The sequence below is a fragment of the Hakea prostrata genome, chromosome 9, assembly GCF_041222555.1.
Source record: "Hakea prostrata isolate BN-2017 chromosome 9, UWA_Hpros_2, whole genome shotgun sequence".
Lineage (NCBI taxonomy): Eukaryota > Viridiplantae > Streptophyta > Magnoliopsida > Proteales > Proteaceae > Hakea > Hakea prostrata.
In genome coordinates this window covers 2496053-2516978 of record NC_142608.1, presented here as the reverse complement: position 1 = coordinate 2516978, position 20926 = coordinate 2496053, and the positions used below count along the sequence as shown (strand labels likewise).

The following is a 20926-nucleotide window of genomic DNA, read 5'->3' as shown; positions in this document are numbered from 1 at the left end:
GCCAAAATTTAAACTGTTTCTTGAAAATAGAGAGATTGATTATTAATCATTCAATTAACGTATTTGCAAAGACGTGCACTCACAACCGCAATGCATGGATCATATGATAAATGCGTGATGAAGGGAAGTAGAAAAGCTCAATCCTTTAAAATAGGAGATTGAAATGACCAATTAAATATTCTATTTTGACACTTGGGTCCATGCATGACTACCCTCTCTTTTGAGTTTGGATCTTTTATCTGCAGGGTAAAACATTATGCTCCCTTCACATCTTTCTATCACATATTTAGAAAAGAGATCAACACTGGTAAGGTAGACTAAAGGTACTTCATCTCTTAAATATGTGGTGAAAGGGTATGAAAAGAACGAGTCGAAATCCTTTACTTGTCAGAACATAGGTCTTTGCTCCTCCACACATCTCCACCATGTATTAAGAGAGGCCAATGTAGGACCCATTAGGGGGTCTCATCTCTGATTCATTTTGAACACTTAGAGATGAGCTTTATTTTTATTGTATGATGGAGAAGTCAGAGAACAACACAAACTTCCATCCTCATGAATAGAAGATCCAGACCTGAGGGAGACGCATCATTTCAAAAGGATGAGATTATTTTAACCCCCTTCCCCGAAGAAAAAAAAAAGAAAAAGGAAAAAGGCCCAATAAAATTATGATATTTTTTTCTCCGAGGGAAATTTTATAGTATTAAATAATGGTAGAAATATAGTTGAATGACTATGTAAATAAATCATACTATTAAATGGATTGAATTAAGTCTGAGTTTTTTTGATTGAACGATTCAGATTTAATCCCACCAAATTTAGTGGTACGATTTATAAGAGTGTTCGGCCAAACAATTTACAGTGCCCACCACCTTCCCAAAAGCATACATGTTACAATTTATAATTTCTAATAAGAGAATATATTTAAAATCGTTTTAGGGTGATTTGACCGATTCATCATGGAATCGGCCCGACTGGCCTGGATCCTTAGTACAGAACGGAATCAAACTTCCATTTTATTAGATTCATGGAGATGCGAAAGCTTCTCGTCTGTTGGCTCAACTACAAGAGAATTTATAATTAGCCAAATCTGTTTTTACCACGTGACAAATCATGTGACATTGAATTTTTTTTTTAGGTATATTAAATATATATATTTTTCTGCTAATAAAATCAAAAAAGTAACTGAGAAATTAGTTGGTGAACACGTAGATCCAAAAAACCACCCGCAGAAACTGAAACTGAAACTGAAACCGAAATCTTTTATATTTAGGAGTTCTTGCGAAGATCCGTCTTCCATTTCTCTCTTACTCAGCCCTCTCTTCCATGTTTGAGCTTAGAAAACTTAGAAATGAACATAAGGAATGAATCACTGTAAGGTTTTTTTTTCCCTTCTTTTTTCTGTATGGTAACAGAATGGACGAACTATGAAGATGGAGAGAGTGAGAAAATCTGAAATTTTCGAATTTTGTTGGGTTTTGAAAGACTGAAGTTATCGGTTACAAGCTTGAACGAAAAGAGACAAATTTGTTTGATTTTTCTCTTAAGGATTTTTCTCCTTTTGAAACGTATATGGGTCTGTTGTTGGGTCTTCGTCTCTTTAGGAGCAGGAGTTACCGAGCTTCGAATCCGTTTCCTCTTCTTCTAGAACCCTAATAAATTAGCGGAAAGTGGAAAAGCAGCGAGTTTGAGAAGGCGTGAGAAATCACTATCATTGCAGCAAAGCATAGAATCACTCTGAAAGTCTGAAGAAGGTGAGAGAGGGAGACAGATTTGGTCTTCTCTCTCTTGAAACTAATCCGAACCCTAGTAGCTCTGGTTCGTAAAAGCAAGTCTCTTCTGCAGAGGCTCCGGAAAGCCCTGCCGAAGAAAATGAAAAGTCTTTTCAAGTCCAAGCCCCGGACACCCACGGAAATCGTCCGCCAGACTCGTGAGCTTCTCATTTTTGCTGATCGCAATGAGAATATCCGTGAAGACAAGCGTCAGGAGAAGGTATGATCACATAGTCCTGATGATTTCTTTCTTTCCAACCCCTAGTTTTTTTAATATGATGGGTTGAGATTGACTATCAAGTTTTATTATTATTATTTGTTCATCAAAAAGATTCGAATCTTCATTTTGAATGGTTATGGTTTGAGCATTTGCCATTTTGAATTTATGGGTAAAGTAGTTTTCCCATTTAAAAACTATAATTTAAAATGCGGGCTTCCTCTTTTCTTATTACAATTACAATGTAAGTTGAGCGGGTCTCTGAGTTTTTTATAATGGCGAAATTTCAATTTTGCTAATGATGTTTTGTTGGGTGAATATAAGAAATTCCCTTCTTAGAGAATTCGGCTTTCATTTTCCTTTTGGAACTTGTCTAATATTATAATGTAGTAGTTAGTCCTATCGATCTTTCCCAAAACTATTTTATTTGTTTTGTGCCTTATAGATTTAGCTCTCATTTACAAGGTTTTGTGCATGTCTGTGTGTACAAAACACTAAACTATATTAAGTTTCTGATTTTTGTTCTTGATTGATTTATTTAACATTCTTGCTTTCTACAGATGTCAGAGTTAAGTAAACTTATCCGGGAATTAAAGACAATTCTTTATGGTAACAGTGAAGCAGAGCCTGTTGCAGAAGCTTGTGCACAGTTGACTCAAGAGTTTTTTAGAGAGAACACACTACGAATTCTCATTATTTGCATTCCAAAATTGAGCTTGGAGGTAACCAGGAATAAATTTTACTCGTATCAGATGTTGCATTAGATATTCAACTTGCAAAATCACTTGCCTTCCAAGTGTTCTGTAGTTTTTGGGTATGTATTCAAATGTTGGGATTACTGTACATTCTTAGAAATGTTTAATAGTTTAGCTTTGGTGCTGCAGTTACATTAGATATTAATCTCGTATCGAGGCTTATGTGCATTCTTGAGAGGGATATAATAGGTTGAGTGCTAATTTTTTATTTTATTATTTTTCTTTAAATATTTCGTCATAACAAGCCTAACTTATAAGCCCATTAAGTGGGCAATTAAGTTCATTCTCTGTATTAGTGGTTTACTGTTTGAGCTATGTTATATTTAATTGCCAAATAGAGTTCTGTTTTAAGTTTATTTATTTTATTAAGTGTATGACTATAACTATAAGTACTTTCATGGGTCAATTTAAGAATACTGCAAGGTCTTTCATGAGTTCTTTTTTAGTCTACAATCCATGTATCTGATTTTTTACATAACACATTTGCTTCCTTTATATTAGGTCCAATTATAGATTTGATCATTGGGCCTGCTTGTATCTAAGATCCATCACCTAACCTTTCTTTCCATTTTGCATTAATTAGATGTAATGTATTGTAAATGAATATGGTTCATTTAATGTTGAATTCCTTCATAAGTTCCTCGTCAATTTTAATGATTAGTATCTTTTTATGCAGACTCGTAAGGATGCCACTCAAGTGGTCGCGAATTTGCAAAGGCAACAAGTCCAGTCTCGGTTGATTGCTTCTGATTACTTGGAAGCAAATAAAGATCTTTTGGATATTTTAGTTGTAGGGTAAGCCAGTTTTTAGTTATTATACACTTTGTAACAGTGGAGTGTTCTGGAACCGTTTTCCAAAATTTTCACACGTGAACTGATAAGATTTCAAATTTCCTTGTTTTCTAGTGAATTACAAAACTTTTTTAGAGTTTGGTAAAATTTCTTTGGAATTTTGAAAATTTAAAAGCAGCAAATATCATGTCTGCTTTTTAGGTTTTTTGAACAATGCTGATTTTTGGGGGCTATGTCATCCTTATTCTCATTGAGGAACATGGTACTTAGCAACACCATGAATGATAACGTATGAATGATCTGTTGGCTATTTTTCACCTTTTTTGGCTAAGCATATACAAGTTTTCTTGTTTAGGTATGAAGACACTGATATGGCTTTACATTATGGTTCAATGTTGAGAGAATGCATACGGCATCAGACGATTGCCAGGTAAACATTATTTACATGATTGAGTAGTCATTCTAATAGATTTATGAGCCTTCTGGTTGCAATTTTTTTTTTAATTGGAGAGCCTTAGCCTTGGTTGATGATGGGTTCTTGAGATTTTGGCTAAGTAAACGTTTCTGATTAGTAGTAAAATACGTTTGCTCGAATAGAGAAGAGTTGAAAGGCCACTGATGCAGGACACTACTGTGGATGGATCCAAACTCATCGGGAGCCAGATTGTGATGAACCAGGAATGAGTTGAGTTTGTTAAGTTTTCCTACCTTATTCCTGTATGATTTCTTCCCTTTCCTTGCAACTCTTAGACCCCTCTCAGGTTGCCTCCTTCCTTATCATTCCTCCACAATTTTTGTATCAGAGCCTAAGGAGACATGTTCATTCCCCTCTTTATATATTTCCCATCAACGAAGTCTTAACTGTTTTACTGTGCCTTCCACAAACCTAAATCCTCTACTACAACCCCAAACGTTGACCCCAACACTCCGATCCCCACCCGAAAAGCAAGGGGCCCCCCCCCCCCCCCGCCACATTTGATTTCTACCACCAATCCTCTCTGATCCTGCAAAATAACCCCACTGCACTCCCTGTTTTCTCACCAACCTTCAGTCATCCCTCCCCCTACATTAGTTCCTACTGGCAACCAAAACACTACCCAAAGGAACAAAAAAAGAAGAGAGACAGTGGGCAAAATAAGATGAAAATACCTTATCCTAACCATGTACACACTGCAAGTTGTCTGCTTCCATTGAAATCCCAGTGTATCCACTTTCCCTCTCTGGCTCCACAAAGTAGAAGACTCCAAGTGAGGTGGTAATTCCCTTTTCCTCTTTCTCCTGTATGCTCTGCTCCCTTATCAAAATTCTTTTTCCATCTGACTAACTTTACCCTTCCCTTTCCCTATTATTCTGCTTTATCATTTTATTTTAGTTAGTTCCAAGCTAGCTCTCCACTACATATCTCTGTCAATGACTTGGCATCTGTGTTGGTGTATTTAAAGGGCTACTTCCCTTTTATGTTGGTTTTCCAAAATGGCCCCATTATTCCACCTTGTCCTTATTTTAGCCTCAGTTCGTAGTTTATGATCCATCTTCTTAACCTTACTTCATTTTCCTTAACAGTGTATTTGTTGACGTATAAGTAGGGAAAAGGTATGAAGGGTGGGGATAGGTGCACCTTTTCCTACAAAATACCAAAATGTGACTTTGTTTAGTTAAGTGGGTGCGACAATGAATAAGCAAGCTTCCATAAATTAAGAAGCTTTTTCTGGTGAGGTGGCATTGTAATTTATTACCTCATTTCTTAAAAAGTTCCTACCAAAAGTGGTGAATCTTTGTTGGAAAGGAGTGGTAAGCACAATTTATGATGGTAATTTTCACTTTTTCCGTAGCTTTCCTCCATTTCCTTTAATCTCTCCGGACCCCAGTTAACATGAGTCCCATAACTTAACAATCCCGCCCTCTTTTTTTTCCTCCCCATCAAACTCACTCATAGAGATTCTATGTATTTATAGTAGCACCAAACCTGTGGCTGCACCGTGGAGTTACATCAATATGATTTACTTCTTTCAATTAGAGATGGTTTCCATGAATTGCGTGCAACCATTCTTCATTTGAGGATAGGTCGTCAAGAGCTTGCTGATAACAACAAGATCTTCTAGAGTGAGGTGCTGAGCATTGCGGAATAGTCATAAGGTGGATCAGAGGTGGTCAACAAAAGTGATGATCAAGCTAATGAATCATGTGATCAAGGTTGCAGTTGAAGAATTGGTCGATGATCCATTTTCAGCTTAAAATTGCAGGATCAGATTCCATAGAAAGATGTAATTTTTTACCGGCCATCAGAAGATCAGGTTAGTTGATTGTATGATGCACTGGCACACTGTCCCATTAAAACATGTTTGTGGATGCTGATCAAGTGGTGCTGAGATCTCCCCTTTTTACAAAACTCTGGGTTGAGTAAATTTCTTAACCTTAGGGGAATTGATGTAGGTTCACAATGTTGGACCAATCCAAAAATGTTTGGTAACCTAAATGGACAGTAAACGGGCTCAATTGGGTTTTTGGCTGGTAGGATATTTTTGGATTTTTTTTCCCTTTTATTTTTAGGATTACCTTACTGGGAGATGGCTGCAAGCATTTGTTTTCGTAATTAATTTGAGCTTAGATGTGGATTTAGTTTATGTTTATGAGAGCCTGTGTTAGTTGTGAGTGCTAGCGCCAGCCATCTTCTTCCTACGTGATGATGTCTTCCCCTCCGTGCAACTTGAGATGCCTGTCAGGTTTACCCCCTTCTTCACTACCAGCCATCCACCAGCCACCAAGGCAAAACAATGGGAAAATGGAAAAGATATTCCTTACTTGCTACTAGGGCTTTTGCACATAACTTTAGAAATTGGTTTTATAGTTAGAATCAATCTCTAATATCTGGTGATTGCTTTTTATAGGTGTCCTCTTGAATACAATTATTAGTGCTCAATCATAATGCAATCTATGTTAGTAATATAGTTCTTAACTTGTCAATGGATTATTCATAGATGGATTCATGACAACAATCTTTACTTTTCCCCTGAAAGAGTAGTCATTCCCTCTAAACTTGAGAGCCTCTTTCTCCTCAAAACCTAGAGCTTTATATTCTCATAGCATTGGGGACTTTCTGTGGTAGGTGATTTAACTATTTTAATGGGCAGCGATATGGAGCAGGTGGTGATGATGTCTGCTGAGACATATGCATTATGTTAAATTGTCTTTTTCATTATTTGCCAAAGTTTGCGATCTTGTTTTCCTGCACGGACAAGGTTGATTGAAGAAGAGGGTCTAAAAGAAGCTTCTGTAAGTTGTCACTATATGTTAGTTTCATGTTAGACCCAGTGTTACAATGTAGTTTTTCCTCCTTTCTACTGGTTAGCTTAGATTCTCTTGGGTCCATTTCCTTGGCATTTGACCCCCCCCCCATCATCTTTTCAACAATGTATTTTGCATTTAGGAAACTGCTGCCCCTCCCCAATAAGAGAAAGGAGGAAAAAAAGAAGATGAAAGAATGATATTGTTACCTTGCATCCCCCTCTGGTCCTTTTTCTTTAAACACTAACTGTTAGGGGAAAAAATGTGATGGTTCTCTAAGGAGTTAAATGGTTTAAAGATATTAGAATTGTATTTAAGGAGTATGAATGAAGTATTCACTACCCAGCACCAGAATTGTACAAATTTTGCTTTTATTTGGAACACAAGTGATGTAGAAGCAGTCACCAACCAGACAAATAGGGACTAACCACACAGAAGGATCACTCTGTCAAACTGGCAAATTACAGAATGAAGGAGTTTCAATTCATGTTAACACAGGTTGTAGAAAATCAAAATAGATGAGAAAAGGATAGAAGGCATAGATCTAAATCTTGTCTTGATTCAGCATCTTGACCAAGTTGAGATGACCAAGATCTTGCCAATTCGTGCAATTTTTGTTTCTTCTGTTTTGTTTTCATTTGGTGTTTGTTGTTTTGGTGTGCAAATGGCCGCATTTGGCTTTGAAACTTTAATGGAAGCTTGTTCCAACCTTAGTAAACATTTTTTAAGTCTCTAAATTGTAAAATGGGTGTTCTGGATTTGCACCCTTGGTTGGCAGTAGATGTCAAACCCTTAATGTAGTGTTGCCTATTCAGCGCATTGTTTGAGTGTTTCAGTGTAGTAGTGAGTGGCAACATGATGTATCCCAATAGTATTGAATCATGATGTTCTCCCCCCCCCCCAACCCAAAAAAAAGAAAGAAAAGGAATCAGGAACCAAGGTTCTTACCCTTCTCTAGCTCCAATCCTGTATCCTTTCTTTATTTTTCTTTGAAATTTCGACTAGGTTGAGATTGGGATTTTAAATATGACACTTCGTACCATTTCAATGGGAAGGTACAATTGTAGGGTTTTTTCATGTTTTTGAGTTCATGACAGTTTAAGATATTGGCCCATAACTTGTCTCAACTGGCTTGAGTTTTGCAAGATATCTGCGAGATTTAGAACCAAACCTGTATCCTTTCTTTATTTTTCTTTGAAATTTCGACTAGGTTGAGATGGGGATTTTAAATATGACACTTCGTACCATTTCAATGGGAAGGTACAGTTGTAGGTTTTTTTCATGTTTTTGAGTTAATGACAGTTTAAGATATTGACCCATAACTTGTCTCAACTGGCTTGAGTTTTGCAAGATATCTGCGAGATTTAGAACTACTGTAATGGATAGAAGATGATGGGATGGATAGTCGTTCACTTTTCTCTTTGGTATCTTGTCCATTAGGTTTCTCACCTGACTGCACCTCAAGTATGGAAGGTTTCTTACCTCATGCTTATGGGTAACAAGCAGTTGTTTTACTTATCAAGTCATCAGAGGCTGATGGAGGCTGAATAAACCCCTTCTTTATTTATAATAGTGTAGGTACAACCGTACAAGTTTAAAAGGGTAAACATACATGAGTGGCCTTAAGAGGCATGTTTCAAGATCTTGATCTCGGTGGCCAACTTTGTCCCTCACAAAACTTAGTTATACTGAGATCTTGATGAGTTTTTATTTTATTTTCTTTCCTAACAACTCAGCCATCTCGATGGGCTGTTGTTGCAGGGATGGGTTTGAATCTTGGTATAAATCTTACTTTAGGCCTTTGAACACTACGACACTTTTTTTTTTTTTTTTTTCAAAAAAAGAAAAAGTCTAAATTAGATTTTGATATTGAGCCATAGCTTGTAACTGCTACTGTGAACTAAAATTCTAAAATACCCTTTTGTACACATAATTTAGTCATAAAAAGCAATCAAATTATACATTTGATAGAAAACAATTCCGTTAAACAATAATAATGTTCAAATTACAATAAATTAGTTGTTGTAGGTGTAGGCTAGATGTAGTAGCAATGCACAGGTGAAATCCAATGAATTTCTTGGCAAAAATTGGCCAAAAACTTACATAGGCGAGCTTCCACCTGCAAAATGCAAAAACTCAGTCGAGTTTTGGTGAGATCTCTTGTCTTGAGTGAGATTTGGGTCCTTTATGTTTAGTTGGTTCGAGATCTGGTCAAATCAAGATCTCAACTGAGTTGAGTTCTCTAACTATGTTTAGAGGCCTTCCCTAATCATGATTTTTAGCTTCTTTCCCTTATCACGAACAAACCTACTTAGATAAAACTCCTAACTTCTAGTTACAATGGAAAACTAAATATTTGCTGGACTGATAAACAATAGAGAAGTCTACTTAATATCCCACACTGAGCTGTCCACTGGCCCAGGTAATACTCCTCAAAGACTTCTAAGAAATAGCTGAAAAACTCTAAAAATAGTAGGAATCTAGGATTAGGGAGCAGTCAATTCTCATCAACATCCTTCTTCCCACTAGCTGGGCATTGGGCCACACAGTTTGGGCATTATCTCCTCCTCGACCAGCAAGGAAATCTAGGAAATATCTTTATTAAACTGCCAGCTGATATTCTCCAATCTAGAGAATAGTTTGGAAAATTTTCTTCCGATTATGGCTGGTCAAGAGGGGTATGTATGAACCTGGACAGATTGTTCACATTTCTTTAACCACATTGATCTAGATCATTAAATTTTTGAATATCTGTGCATCATTGCAATTTCTTGTTTTCCATATTTGGCCAAGGCTGGTACCTAACTGTCTTCTTGGTGTTGCCTTGCATCCAACCCCCTCCAGTTCTGGGTCTCCTAGACACTGTGACATCTATCTTGTTTCTTCCTGTAGAATTTTCAAAAAAGTATGGTCAATATTTGGTTCTCTCAAATTGTATGTTTAACATGCAGATTTCCCAGTGACTCCCCCCCCCCTTGTGCGCGCGCTAACAAGGAAACCCCTGAACCCTCCTGGGTTCACAGTTCAAGCCATAGTGAAAACCCTGGTTACACAAAGCTGTGAGCTGTCTTCCTGCCCATGTAACTCTTGATTTGTGGTATCCCACATAACCAATGCACATCATCCTGGTAAGGGTTCATTCAGAGTGTTTGCTAGAAATTTTCTTCTGGCTGCTAAGCTGACCATAGTTGTCAAGGCGTCGGCTAGGCAGTGCCTTGCATCTTGGTGCTTTGGTTGACCTGTGCACCTGGGATGCCTTGCTCGCCTAATTGGTGTCGCCATGTTTTGTGGCCTTCTCTAACACCTTGGTTCACCTAGGTGCTGTGACAACTATAAAGCTGACACAACCCTCCACCTTCATCCAGATTTCGTTTTGCAAAACTAGAGCTCATGCTCAATGTTTTGATGGACACCTCCTTTGTGACAACCTCCCCAGGGATCATAATCCATAATCAATTGTAAACAGTAATCTAAACCGCCAATTTTAATGAAACCTCAATTTTGATTTTCAGAAGCACTGACCTCTTTGCAGAGATTAAACCATGAAGAAAAAGAAGACATAAGATGAATGTAACTTGAGAACACACCCAGCCCTTTGTCAGGATCCCACTGACTCACCTAGAATCCCATCAAACTGGCTACTTAACTGGCCTATAAAAAATATAAAAACAACTCCTAAATGGACTCAAGAATCTCCAGCTGTGTATGGAGTCCTAACCCTAGACTTGACATAATGAAATAAAATAGGAAAAGTTTCTGTCACTCCTTTGTGCTTTCTCTGTATTCACTAAAATTCTGTGCTCAATTTTTTTCTGATTCCCTGGAAAATAAACTTTTACCTTTCCTTCTCTCCTGTTTCTTGAAAATTCCCAAACTACCCTAATATTTTCCTAACTCAACTGGTTTTTCTCATTCCCATTAAATTGGTTTATCTAATCTGAATCAAACCAAAGAACTTGGGCAAAATTCACTGACTTTGGCTTCTCCCATGTTGCTGAGATGAATAATCCTGTTGTGCCCCTACCTTCTTCCACCTTCTCAATCTCTCACATGACTGCCTGCGACCAAATATACGATACTCTATCAGCAGCGACCTTCTACAAACTCTTGGTCTCCTATCTACCACCACAACCTGCCTCTGCTTTTCTTTATCAATCCTGAACATGGCCACACATCTTCTCTCATCTTTGCATCTCTACTAGTCATATTTGTCATGGTGTCCTGGGGAGCAACGCATCTGAATTGGGGAAAGATGCAAGGCAACGCCATCCTAGGCGGCAAGGTGTTGTCTAGGCAACAACGCGACACTTGAACTTGTAGGCATCGCCTTGACAACTATTCTCTCCGTCCCCCTCCACTTGCACAAGGGCTTTGGTTGAGTCCTGTCCATAAGGATATATGCTGCTCTTCCCAGCTCCCAAAATCAAATCCTATTTAAAACTTGTTATGTATAGATGCAGCATTATATGGAGGAAAAAAATAAAACAAGAAGACATTAAGTCAGAAAGTTAACCTTTCTAGAGGAAACAAATTAACAAAGCAAGATAATTCAGGAATCGACAGAAGGACCTGTTAGGGATACCTTTTTTTCTTCATGGGAGAAAATGAATGAAAATATATTAGAAAACTGTACCAGAAGAAAGGTGAGAGAAGCAGTTGCAATTGAAGCCTAGGAATCTAAGATTCTCTCAGAGAAGTGATTGTATCGAAGCCCAGTAGTTTGGAATTGCATCAATTAAAAACGAACTAGGGGGTTGCTCGAAATAATGAATGCACCATTCCTGGCACCACTACCATATCCAACACTTGTAAGCAACAACTGGCAGTGGTGAAAATGCTTCCTTCTTGGACGTGGTGCCCTTATGGTGCCCAAAGAAGTGGTGGCAGGGAAAGCAGAGGCGACTAAGAGATTGATGACAGTGATGGCAGTAGTAAAGGAGTTGACAAGGAAGATGACAGACCTGCTCAGCAATGTCAATTAATCTTCCTTTCCTGTCTATTGTGTTGATTCAAGTTATTTTGGCTTGCTTCCAATCATGTAAACCAGTTGAGAATGAAAATAGAGGGGTGATTTAGTAATTTTAATGTCTTAAAGGAGGACGGAGTAGTGAAGGTTCACTTTTTGGGAAATTAGAAAGGAGCTTCAAGTAGGTGAGTTTGAGCGAATTGAATTAGGTATAGGGAAGTGATGGAAACTTTTCTAAGTATAAATTTTAACAAAAGCAGATTTATAGATGCCTAGTCCAGCATGAACTAGGGCATATAAACATATAATCTAAATAGGGAAAAAATAGTCTTGACCCAAAAAAAAAAGGGAGTAAAAAAACAGAAAACATGATTTTGCTTAAATCGAATTCCATAGAAGAGTGAATTTATGGGGAGACAATGACTCCTAGAGAAATTCTGAAATTTGTGAAAGCACCAGCTCTTCTCTTGGAACTGCTGCTAGTGCCTAAATACTGGTAACTATCTTTTAAATAAGCCTTTCATATGCTGTATCTGTATGTGGTGCATAGGTTGTTTATCTCTGTAAGGTGTATCACTGAGATTATCTATCTTCAATGGCTTTAAAAGGAAGGTTGGTTTTCTGATGTGATATCCTATCAATGTTTATGAACTTCTAAAATTTTGAATGACTGGGTGGTGGTTCTGTTGTGGACAATGTTGTTATTTGGCACGTTGTACTTTCTTCCTCAGGGGAAAAAAAATTTCAGTTGAATAAACATTTTTAGTTACATTAATTTTGTTGCTCAGGTATGTATTGGAGTCAGATCACGTGAAGAAATTTTTTGATTACATACAACTTCCAAATTTTGACATTGCATCGGATGCTGCAGCAACTTTTAAGGTTCAGTATCTGGACACATCTTCTTCACACAATTTATAATGTTAACCTTTACCATTATATTTTCCTCTCCATCTCTTTTTATGCTGCACAATTATGAGGCTGTAATTCATTGATTGTGTGAAATAGTCTTCCCTTCACATTACTGTTCCTACAACAGAAGGTTATTCATCTATCTTCAATTACTGTGCACATACTTTGTTTAGCGTAGGTATTTAAGTACTTTAAGCTCCCTTAAACTAAAATGACTTAGGTTTTATTATCTGCTGGCTATCTATTTGCAGGATATTCTTGTTTAGTTAAACATGGATTCGATCTTCAAAATCTGTCCTTGATCTGGGTTTTTGGCTTTGTTGTAATCACATAGGACATGCATACTGCTCTCCCTTTCCATTTACTAATCTGTATCAGGATGATTTATATTAGGATGCCATGGTTGTCTACCTTAATGAATGAACAACACAATGTAACTGCAATGACGAAGAAAAGTGCAGTCACTGTTTCTTGAAGCATAGTACTGTCTTAACCTGACCTAGAAGTTCTCCACTGCATTATTTTGTTGAGTTTGGGTGGTTGATCCCTTATTCCTTTTGTTCTGAATGTGGTGATGGGGGGTAGGTGGGATGAGCCCAAGGTTTAGAATATACTCCCTCTTAACGAGAACCAAGTAAACTCTGAAGCAGGAAAAGGTAAATAGTAAGGTCATAAGTAAACCTTATGGACGGGATCCAAGTTCTAGCCATAGGTACGTTGATGTTGGGTTAATGAATCCCCAAAAGACTGTGCTACCTCGACATCCAGATTTATCCCAATTCATTAAATAATGGAATCTAGAAAAGAAGTCAGAATATATAAGAACTAATTAGTAACATAGATGTATTATAGATTCTGGTGAAATGGAATAGCCCAATCGCGGAACAAGTTCCCAAAAGATGACTGCAATCTACAAGTTGGATCAAGGCGAATTAACAAAAGAACGAATCTGGAAAAATAATGTGACAGAATTGTGGAAGTCTAAAAGTACTCCAGTTCAGCAGACCTGGTCTGTACTAGGTATTGGTCAAAGGCCTCTACTGGGGAGACCTTGAATACCTCAAGGGGATTATTTCTGGTCAAATCTCCCTTAAAAACCAACGTTGATATTTAATTAAAAAAAGTGCTTGCATGGAAACCATTGGACATGATACGTAATTGCAGAAAAATATGAAGTACTTGAATATTAATGCAGAAGAAGAAAGTGTGACTAACCATCCGTTGTAGCCTCGACTGGAATCCTACCAGCCATTATTAGTGTCCCACCACTCCACCCAAAATGCTGCATCTCACAGAGAATCTGAATTTGGCAGAGTAAAAATCCAGCAACCAATTTTGTGGACAACAATCAAGTCAAAACCTCATTAGTCCTTGTGTACAAAGGTGGACCTGGACCCCCCTTACAAACTTATATGGGATAATCAAATTTTAATAGGGAAAATTTCAGACACCCCAAAAACTTTGCCCTAAATCACAGATACCCCATGAAATGTGAAATTGGCACATGTCCCTATTCTGTTAGAACTGTTAAATCTAAACATAAATGACGTTTCTAACCTTCTCTTATTTCCTTTATTTTCCTCTTCCGCCGAAGTCACGTTTAGGCATTAAAGAAAAATTTACTTAAGCATTTGTTTCCTCTTTCCTTTCTCTTCTTGTGAATACCTGCAACATTACTTCCACTCCAACATCTCAAATAAAAATCAGGAATAAACAAGACTGAGTTTTCCTTCCAGAGTCCATTTGAGTATTGTTTTGTTTATTTTTTTCTCTCCTCCCCCCCCCCCCTTTCTTTCCTTCCTTCTCCATTAGAGACATGAAACTCCAAGAATCTTTCTGCACTTCATGGATTTGTGCTTGCAAAATGTCTTAAACCAAGATCAAAATCAATGACGAAGATATTTTCTTGGTGAAGCCATTTCCCCGATTTCAAAGATTCATATTCTGAGCATCCAATGTGTCAAGTCAGTGGCTTTTAGGGTCCTCACAAGAAGCAAGTTACTTGTGTCTTCAGTATGTCCATGGTATTCACCATGGCAAATCTTGTCAAATCTTCTGTGACTCAAAGTACTACGGATTTATTCAAGAACGAACTCAAAACTGTCAGTGTTGAAGTTTCCAAGTACATGATCAAAGGTGAACTGAGACGATTCAATATGCTAGCTATTAGGAGATTGATAGAGGTTTAGTGCTTTTGGGGGATTTGGCAGCAGAAAGGGTTGCCTTGCAGGATCAAGCATAGAGAACAATTCTTGGACACTGAAGGGTAAGAAGCTTTCCATTGCAGGGAAGAAGGCAGTCTCTTGGTTGATGTTTGGACCCTCTTCTTGATATTGTTGGTGAAATTCAGTGTGACATTTCATTCCCTCTTTGAATGATTCCTTGATAATTTATTCACTTTTTGTGAATTAATGCACTTGTTGTACAAATTTATTTGTTTTGGATAGATTAAATGCCTAAAATGATAGAAAACTTTCATGGAGAAAGTAAAAAGAACTCCCTTCAGAAGGCAATCCAGTGATTTTGTTCTTGCTCAGATCCAAAGCGTCAAGTTTGTTAAGCTTTCCAAGAGTATTATCATGGATGGCACCAGAAATGCCTAAATCTGAAACCCGTACCCCAGTAACATTTTCTTGATGAGAATCACAGAAGACCCATTGCCAAGAAGACGCAGAAGCAGAGCTGTTGCTAGATTTAGCTTCTGGAGATTTTTCACATTATCTGTATTCTGGAAGAAATATAGATGTAGAAGCCATATTTATTATGTTTTTGCGAAATAAATTGATTGATTGATTGAAGAAGGGGCAGAAACTAGAATGGAACCAAATAAACCAAGACCCATTTGGGTTGAAACCATGCAACTCTGCAGCAAAAATAGAGACAGGACCTTGGTTTTTTCCACCACCACCTTGGTATCATCATTATATTCTCTTTTTTCTAACTCCATATCCCAATATAGCCCTATTTATTCCTATGAAATCTCTGAAGAATCATAAATGAGATTGCTCATCTGCAACTTAACAAAGAGGTGAGCTTCAAGTTTTGAAAATAATAAATAAAGGGCAATACAGTAATCTTACAGTAGTCTAATGGCAGTTTAGGACATATTAAAAAAAGAACAAAGAAAAAAAAAAAGATCACTTAACAATAAATACTAAGGCGATGGGCTTAGGTTTAATCTAAGTATAAATTTAAGAGGTGTTTGTGCCATTCTTATATTTTCATTGGGTGTCTATGATTTAGGGCAAAGTCTTTTGGGGCGTCTCTGAAATTTCCCCATTTTAAAATGATTAGCCTAACCAATCCTTAACACAAAAAAGGTAACATGAACTGACTGGGAAACTAAAATATTAAAGGAAGCAGATCCATAACAGTACTAAACTATACAATCTTAATCTAGCCTCAACCAAAACGCTCAATAGCAATTGAAGACAACTTAGTCTACATCCCTTGATTTTTGGTTCTGTACCTAGAGTTAGGCCTACTGAGGTGGCCCTTTACAAAGAAAATGTGTTGGATCAGTTGCTAAACATATGCATAACCCAATTTAGACCTTATTTCAACAAATAAATCCATTTAGATAATTTATCTACATCATGTGGTATTTTCATCAGATCTCTATTGCTTTGCTGGAATTGATCAGTTTCACCCAACCAATTTCACTGATTCTGCATGCATTTGACTCCAAAATACTGCTCGTGATCAACCTCTTATGTGGGTGGGTTTTATACTGGCTAGGCAATTCTAGAAACATGCCCCTACTCGTCAGTTTTATGATGTATGGCTTTTACAGTTAAAAGTGATTACTGAAGCTAGGTGGATCTGAAAATTGGGCCACATAAAAGCATCAGATTCAAACTGTAATCTGATCTTGAATTTTTATAGTTGTTGATGTCTAGTGTTTACAACCAAACCTCCATGAATCACCTTAAGGTTTTGATTCCTCTTTGTTCTTACTGCTAAAATGTCAACCCTGGTAAACCAGTTTTAAACTTGGACAACTCTTCATGGAAGCTTTGGTTTTTGAATTCATTTATGTTCATTTTCTGTGTTTGTATGTACCTACTCATTATATCATCACCTAAGTATTTAAAAACAGTACAGGAAAAAGAAATAGTTAATGCTACTGTCACACTTTATTGCAGGAGCTTTTGACGAGGCACAAATCTACTGTTGCTGAATTTCTTACTAAGAATTATGACTGGGTAACTATTAATTTAGCTCAGTTAGATTCAATCTCATATACTCAAATTGATTTGTGTCTAACTTTTAATTGGATTGCTTCTTAGGATCTTAGTTTTATCGACTAAGGAATGGAACAAATGTTTTTAGGGACTTTCACTATGTCAGCTCTTGGTTCTAATGGATCTGCATATGTACTTGTATAGCTCAATTTTGTTCTTACCTCATGCTCATTTAGATTCCCCCTCAATTCTAAAGTACAACCTATCATTTTGAATTATGTCTTACGTGCTGCTCCTTTCAGTCTATTGGGGTTCAACTCTAGTCTTATAGTGTTTTGGTTTGTGTCATACAAGTGGTTGGAGAACCTATCATTTTTAATTATGTCTTATGTGCCACTCCTTTCTTTCTATCGGAGTTCAACTCTAGTCTGACAGTGTTTTGGTTTGTGTCATAGGAGTGGTTTGAAATCTCCAATAGTAGGGGTAGTCTGACTGCTTTGGTTTGTGTCATAGGAGTGGTTTGAATTTTTCCAATAGTAGGGGATGCATGTATATTTTGCATCTTCAGAACGTTAATTTTTTTTAGTGGTACCAAGAGATTTGGCTAGTGTTAAAATGATCTATGGGATTTATCTAATTTAGAAGAACACTTAGGGTGGGCTTCCTTCCCTTTATTGGCTTACTGTTAGATCAATGTTAACTTTGTGTGCAAGAGTTCCACGCAAACTAGGAAATAAAAACAAGAAAGAAGGGAAAGAAATACACTAGAATCCCTCTCAAGAATTAATGTCTGACGCTAATCACAAGAGGGATTCTCTCCCCTCCCCAACCTCCCATTTTCCCCTTTCCCCTTGTGCCCTTTATGTATTCTAACATGTTTCAATAATTATGGTCTAAGTGACTCCAAGACGACTTGGTCCCTGTGGTATCTGAATGTCATAGTTAGATGTATTTCTATGTTTTCTCCTTCAATTCAGCCAGTATTTAATTTTTTTTGACTGATCATTCATAATTCATGTTGCTTCCTTATGCTCATTCCCTCTTTTTTTTTTTTTTTTTTGTGTGTGTGTGTGTGTGTCCAGTTTTTTGCAGATTACAATTCAAAGCTTCTGGAGTCTGCCAACTACATCACCAGACGCCAAGCTGTTAAGGTACTCGAGATGGTTATAATGAATAAACTACCGTCTTTGGATGGAATGTTATTTGTTTGAAGTGATGAGTCTGACGACTATTTTCTTATTATTCTTATTATTCTTAATATATACAATCATTAGGTAGGGATGCACAACCCTTTCAAACAATTCCATATATGCATCAAATGTAGAATATGGACCAAAATAATGACAACACTCTATGTGAAACTGTGTGATCTGTTGTAATATAACGTTCACAGATGATTGTTCCCTGCTTCGTTAGGTAGACTGATTTCTTAGACTTGCCTGGAATTGTCAAGCTGGTGATCTCATGGCTCATTTTTGCTAATGGCCTTTATTAACATGTTTCAGTTACTCGGAGACATGCTGCTTGATCGTGCCAATTCTGCTACTATGGTGCGATATGTGAGCTCAAAGAATAACTTGAGAATCCTAATGAATCTCCTTAGGGTATAACTCGCTCACTCTTTCTAATCCCCCCCTCCCTTCCCCCTCAGGAGGTCTGTTGCAAGGCCCCTCCAACATTGTCAATTGAAGGGTAGGGTCAAGAGATGAAACAGTCCCTTTAGCATTAAAATGTGCTGTTCAACTGATAATCTGATCATTATCTTATTATCTACTTCTCACAATAATTCAGTTACACTATATCCATGGGTTTGCATAGCTAAGACATATTATGTTGCTCCAGCTTAATATTTAACTTCTAGAAGCAACATAAATTCATATATTGATTATTTTTCTTAATGTTTAATGCTTGTCCATATGGAACTTATTGGCTATTTCTCTGCAGGAATCAAGTAAAAATATCCAGTTAGAAGCATTTCATGTCTTCAAGGTACTTGTCACTCCCTTTCCTATCCACCCCCTTACAGCAGACCCCTTGAGGTTTTACCTTTTTTTCCTTAAGCATCTACATGGACTCCATTTTTTCTGAGTTCAATCAATGTTTACTGTAAATGTTTGCTTCTTTTTTTAGTATGTAAATCCCATTTTACTACTGCTGTTAACAGCTATTCGCTGCTAATCAAAACAAGCCTCCTGAGATTGTCGGCATACTCGTGGCAAATAGAAACAAGCTCCTGCGATTCTTGGGAGACTTTAAGTTGGAAAAAGGTGGAGTCCCCTTTTTCATAATGTTCCTCAGGTTTTTAGATTGTCGTTCTTTGAGCATTTTAATTGTTACAATTGAATTTCTGTTGCCTTTTATTGCAGACGATCAACAATTTGAGGCAGACAAAGAACAAGTTATGAGAGAAATTGCTGCCCTTGAACCTAGAGAAATGTGACTTATCATGTAAATTTTGAATTTATTTGTGAATTTGGTCATAATTCGTGATCTGTTTAGAACTTAGACTTGACAGATACTTAGTATTTTTTTTTTCTTCCTCTTTTTCTATCGTTCTCCTTTAAAGAGTTTCTCAAAAATATATTCCCAACTGCAGATGGCTACTGGCTAGATCTGATATAGTTATGTCATTATGTAATAGATTATCCCCTCCTTTTTTTTTTAATTTTTTGGGGGTAAGAACAGATACATATACATATTTTTTTTATATTGTCTGCCTTTTAGTTTTTTTTATCATCGTCGACTGAGGGCCCATAGGCCCAGAGAGGAAAGGGCAAGGTGTGGAGAGATGGAAGTTCGAACAATTAAATCCATGATTTCCTTGGATTTACTGTTCTATTTAGGAGGCCGCCATCCCTGCATTTTTATTTTTTTTTTTAATCAAACTTTCATGAGACATACAGTGGCAGATGAGAAATTGAACATAAACTCAGTAACCAATTAGAGGAACATGGCCAATAACTTGGGCCTAAACTGAGTAGGCCTTCTGTGCTAGATGATCTGCAACACAGTTGGATCTTCTAGAAACATAAATGAGCTTAAAGCCCATTAACCACTGCGTATTTACTAATGTATTATATTTCTAGATCAGAGGGAGTCTACCTCTCAATGATGACAAGATAGATTAGACGTAGGCCTTACCCAGTCAGTTTACGTCCACCTGGACTACTTTTCCAGGAGCAGTTGTTATAAATAATTTAAATATAAGATAGGTCGAAAACGACTTAACTCTTGATCCCTAGGGGATTCGAACTCTTTACAGAACTATGAGATAGATGGTCTTTTGTCAACTGGATAACCCCTCAAGATCATAATTCTCATACTTTGCAAATGGATATTACCAATATGCCATAGATTACCATCATAGAATATGCTTTTCTACTTTTAGAATGTTCTCTGTCATCTTTTCTTATTTCCTACTACGAATCTGTTCCCTTAAAGAATATTCCTTTTTGGATGCGATTTAGGTTTAGTAGATTTTTTCGGTGCAAAATTGACAGGACATTTAGTGCCAAAAGAAAGTGGATTTTTGTTTGCGGCTGTGCGGGTATCCATCCGCGCAGCCGTGAGAATATGCCACGTGCTATGGGAAAATTGAATGGCTTAGATTCTTTTAATAAAATTTTATATTTAAAATATTTTATAAATTACAATTATGCGTCCTGTATACTCTTTAAATTTACAAAAATCAAACCCTGCTCATCTCGATGAAAACAATATTCTAAACCGGATTACAAACTCCTCTAACCCCTCCATTGTTCACCTTGGCTTTACTGAAAATCACCGATGGGCTCTTCTGGACATCTTTGCCACTGCTTTCGTTGCCGCACAGTTGGTACTGCCGGTAATTCCTACCCCCACAGTGTCCCACCGTAGTTATAACAATGGAATCACAGATCTCAATCTGTTTGGGTCATCCATTTAGCAATTAATCAACATTCTCAAATATTCATTTTTTCAAAGATTTGTTGCAAATCAAAGAAGACCAAGCCCTTTGATCATTCTTTTAGCTTCACGATGCTTTGCCATTACAAAACCAGAAA

At 37.1% G+C, this 20926-nt stretch overlaps 1 protein-coding gene across 1 annotated transcript; it reads left to right on the top strand.

Annotated features, from left to right (window-relative positions):
- The first annotated feature begins 1205 nt into the window (after positions 1-1205).
- On the top strand, positions 1206-19708 carry LOC149004027 (putative MO25-like protein At5g47540). Its single transcript, XM_089168854.1, has 11 exons — positions 1206-1992; positions 2550-2711; positions 3421-3539; positions 3892-3966; positions 12576-12669; positions 16845-16904; positions 17966-18034; positions 18389-18487; positions 18828-18872; positions 19048-19150; positions 19250-19708. The coding sequence occupies exons 1-11, from the start codon at positions 1873-1875 to the stop codon at positions 19321-19323; spliced, it is 1020 nt and encodes a 339-aa protein (XP_089024980.1). The 5' UTR covers positions 1206-1872; the 3' UTR covers positions 19324-19708.
- The last annotated feature ends 1218 nt before the right edge of the window (positions 19709-20926 follow it).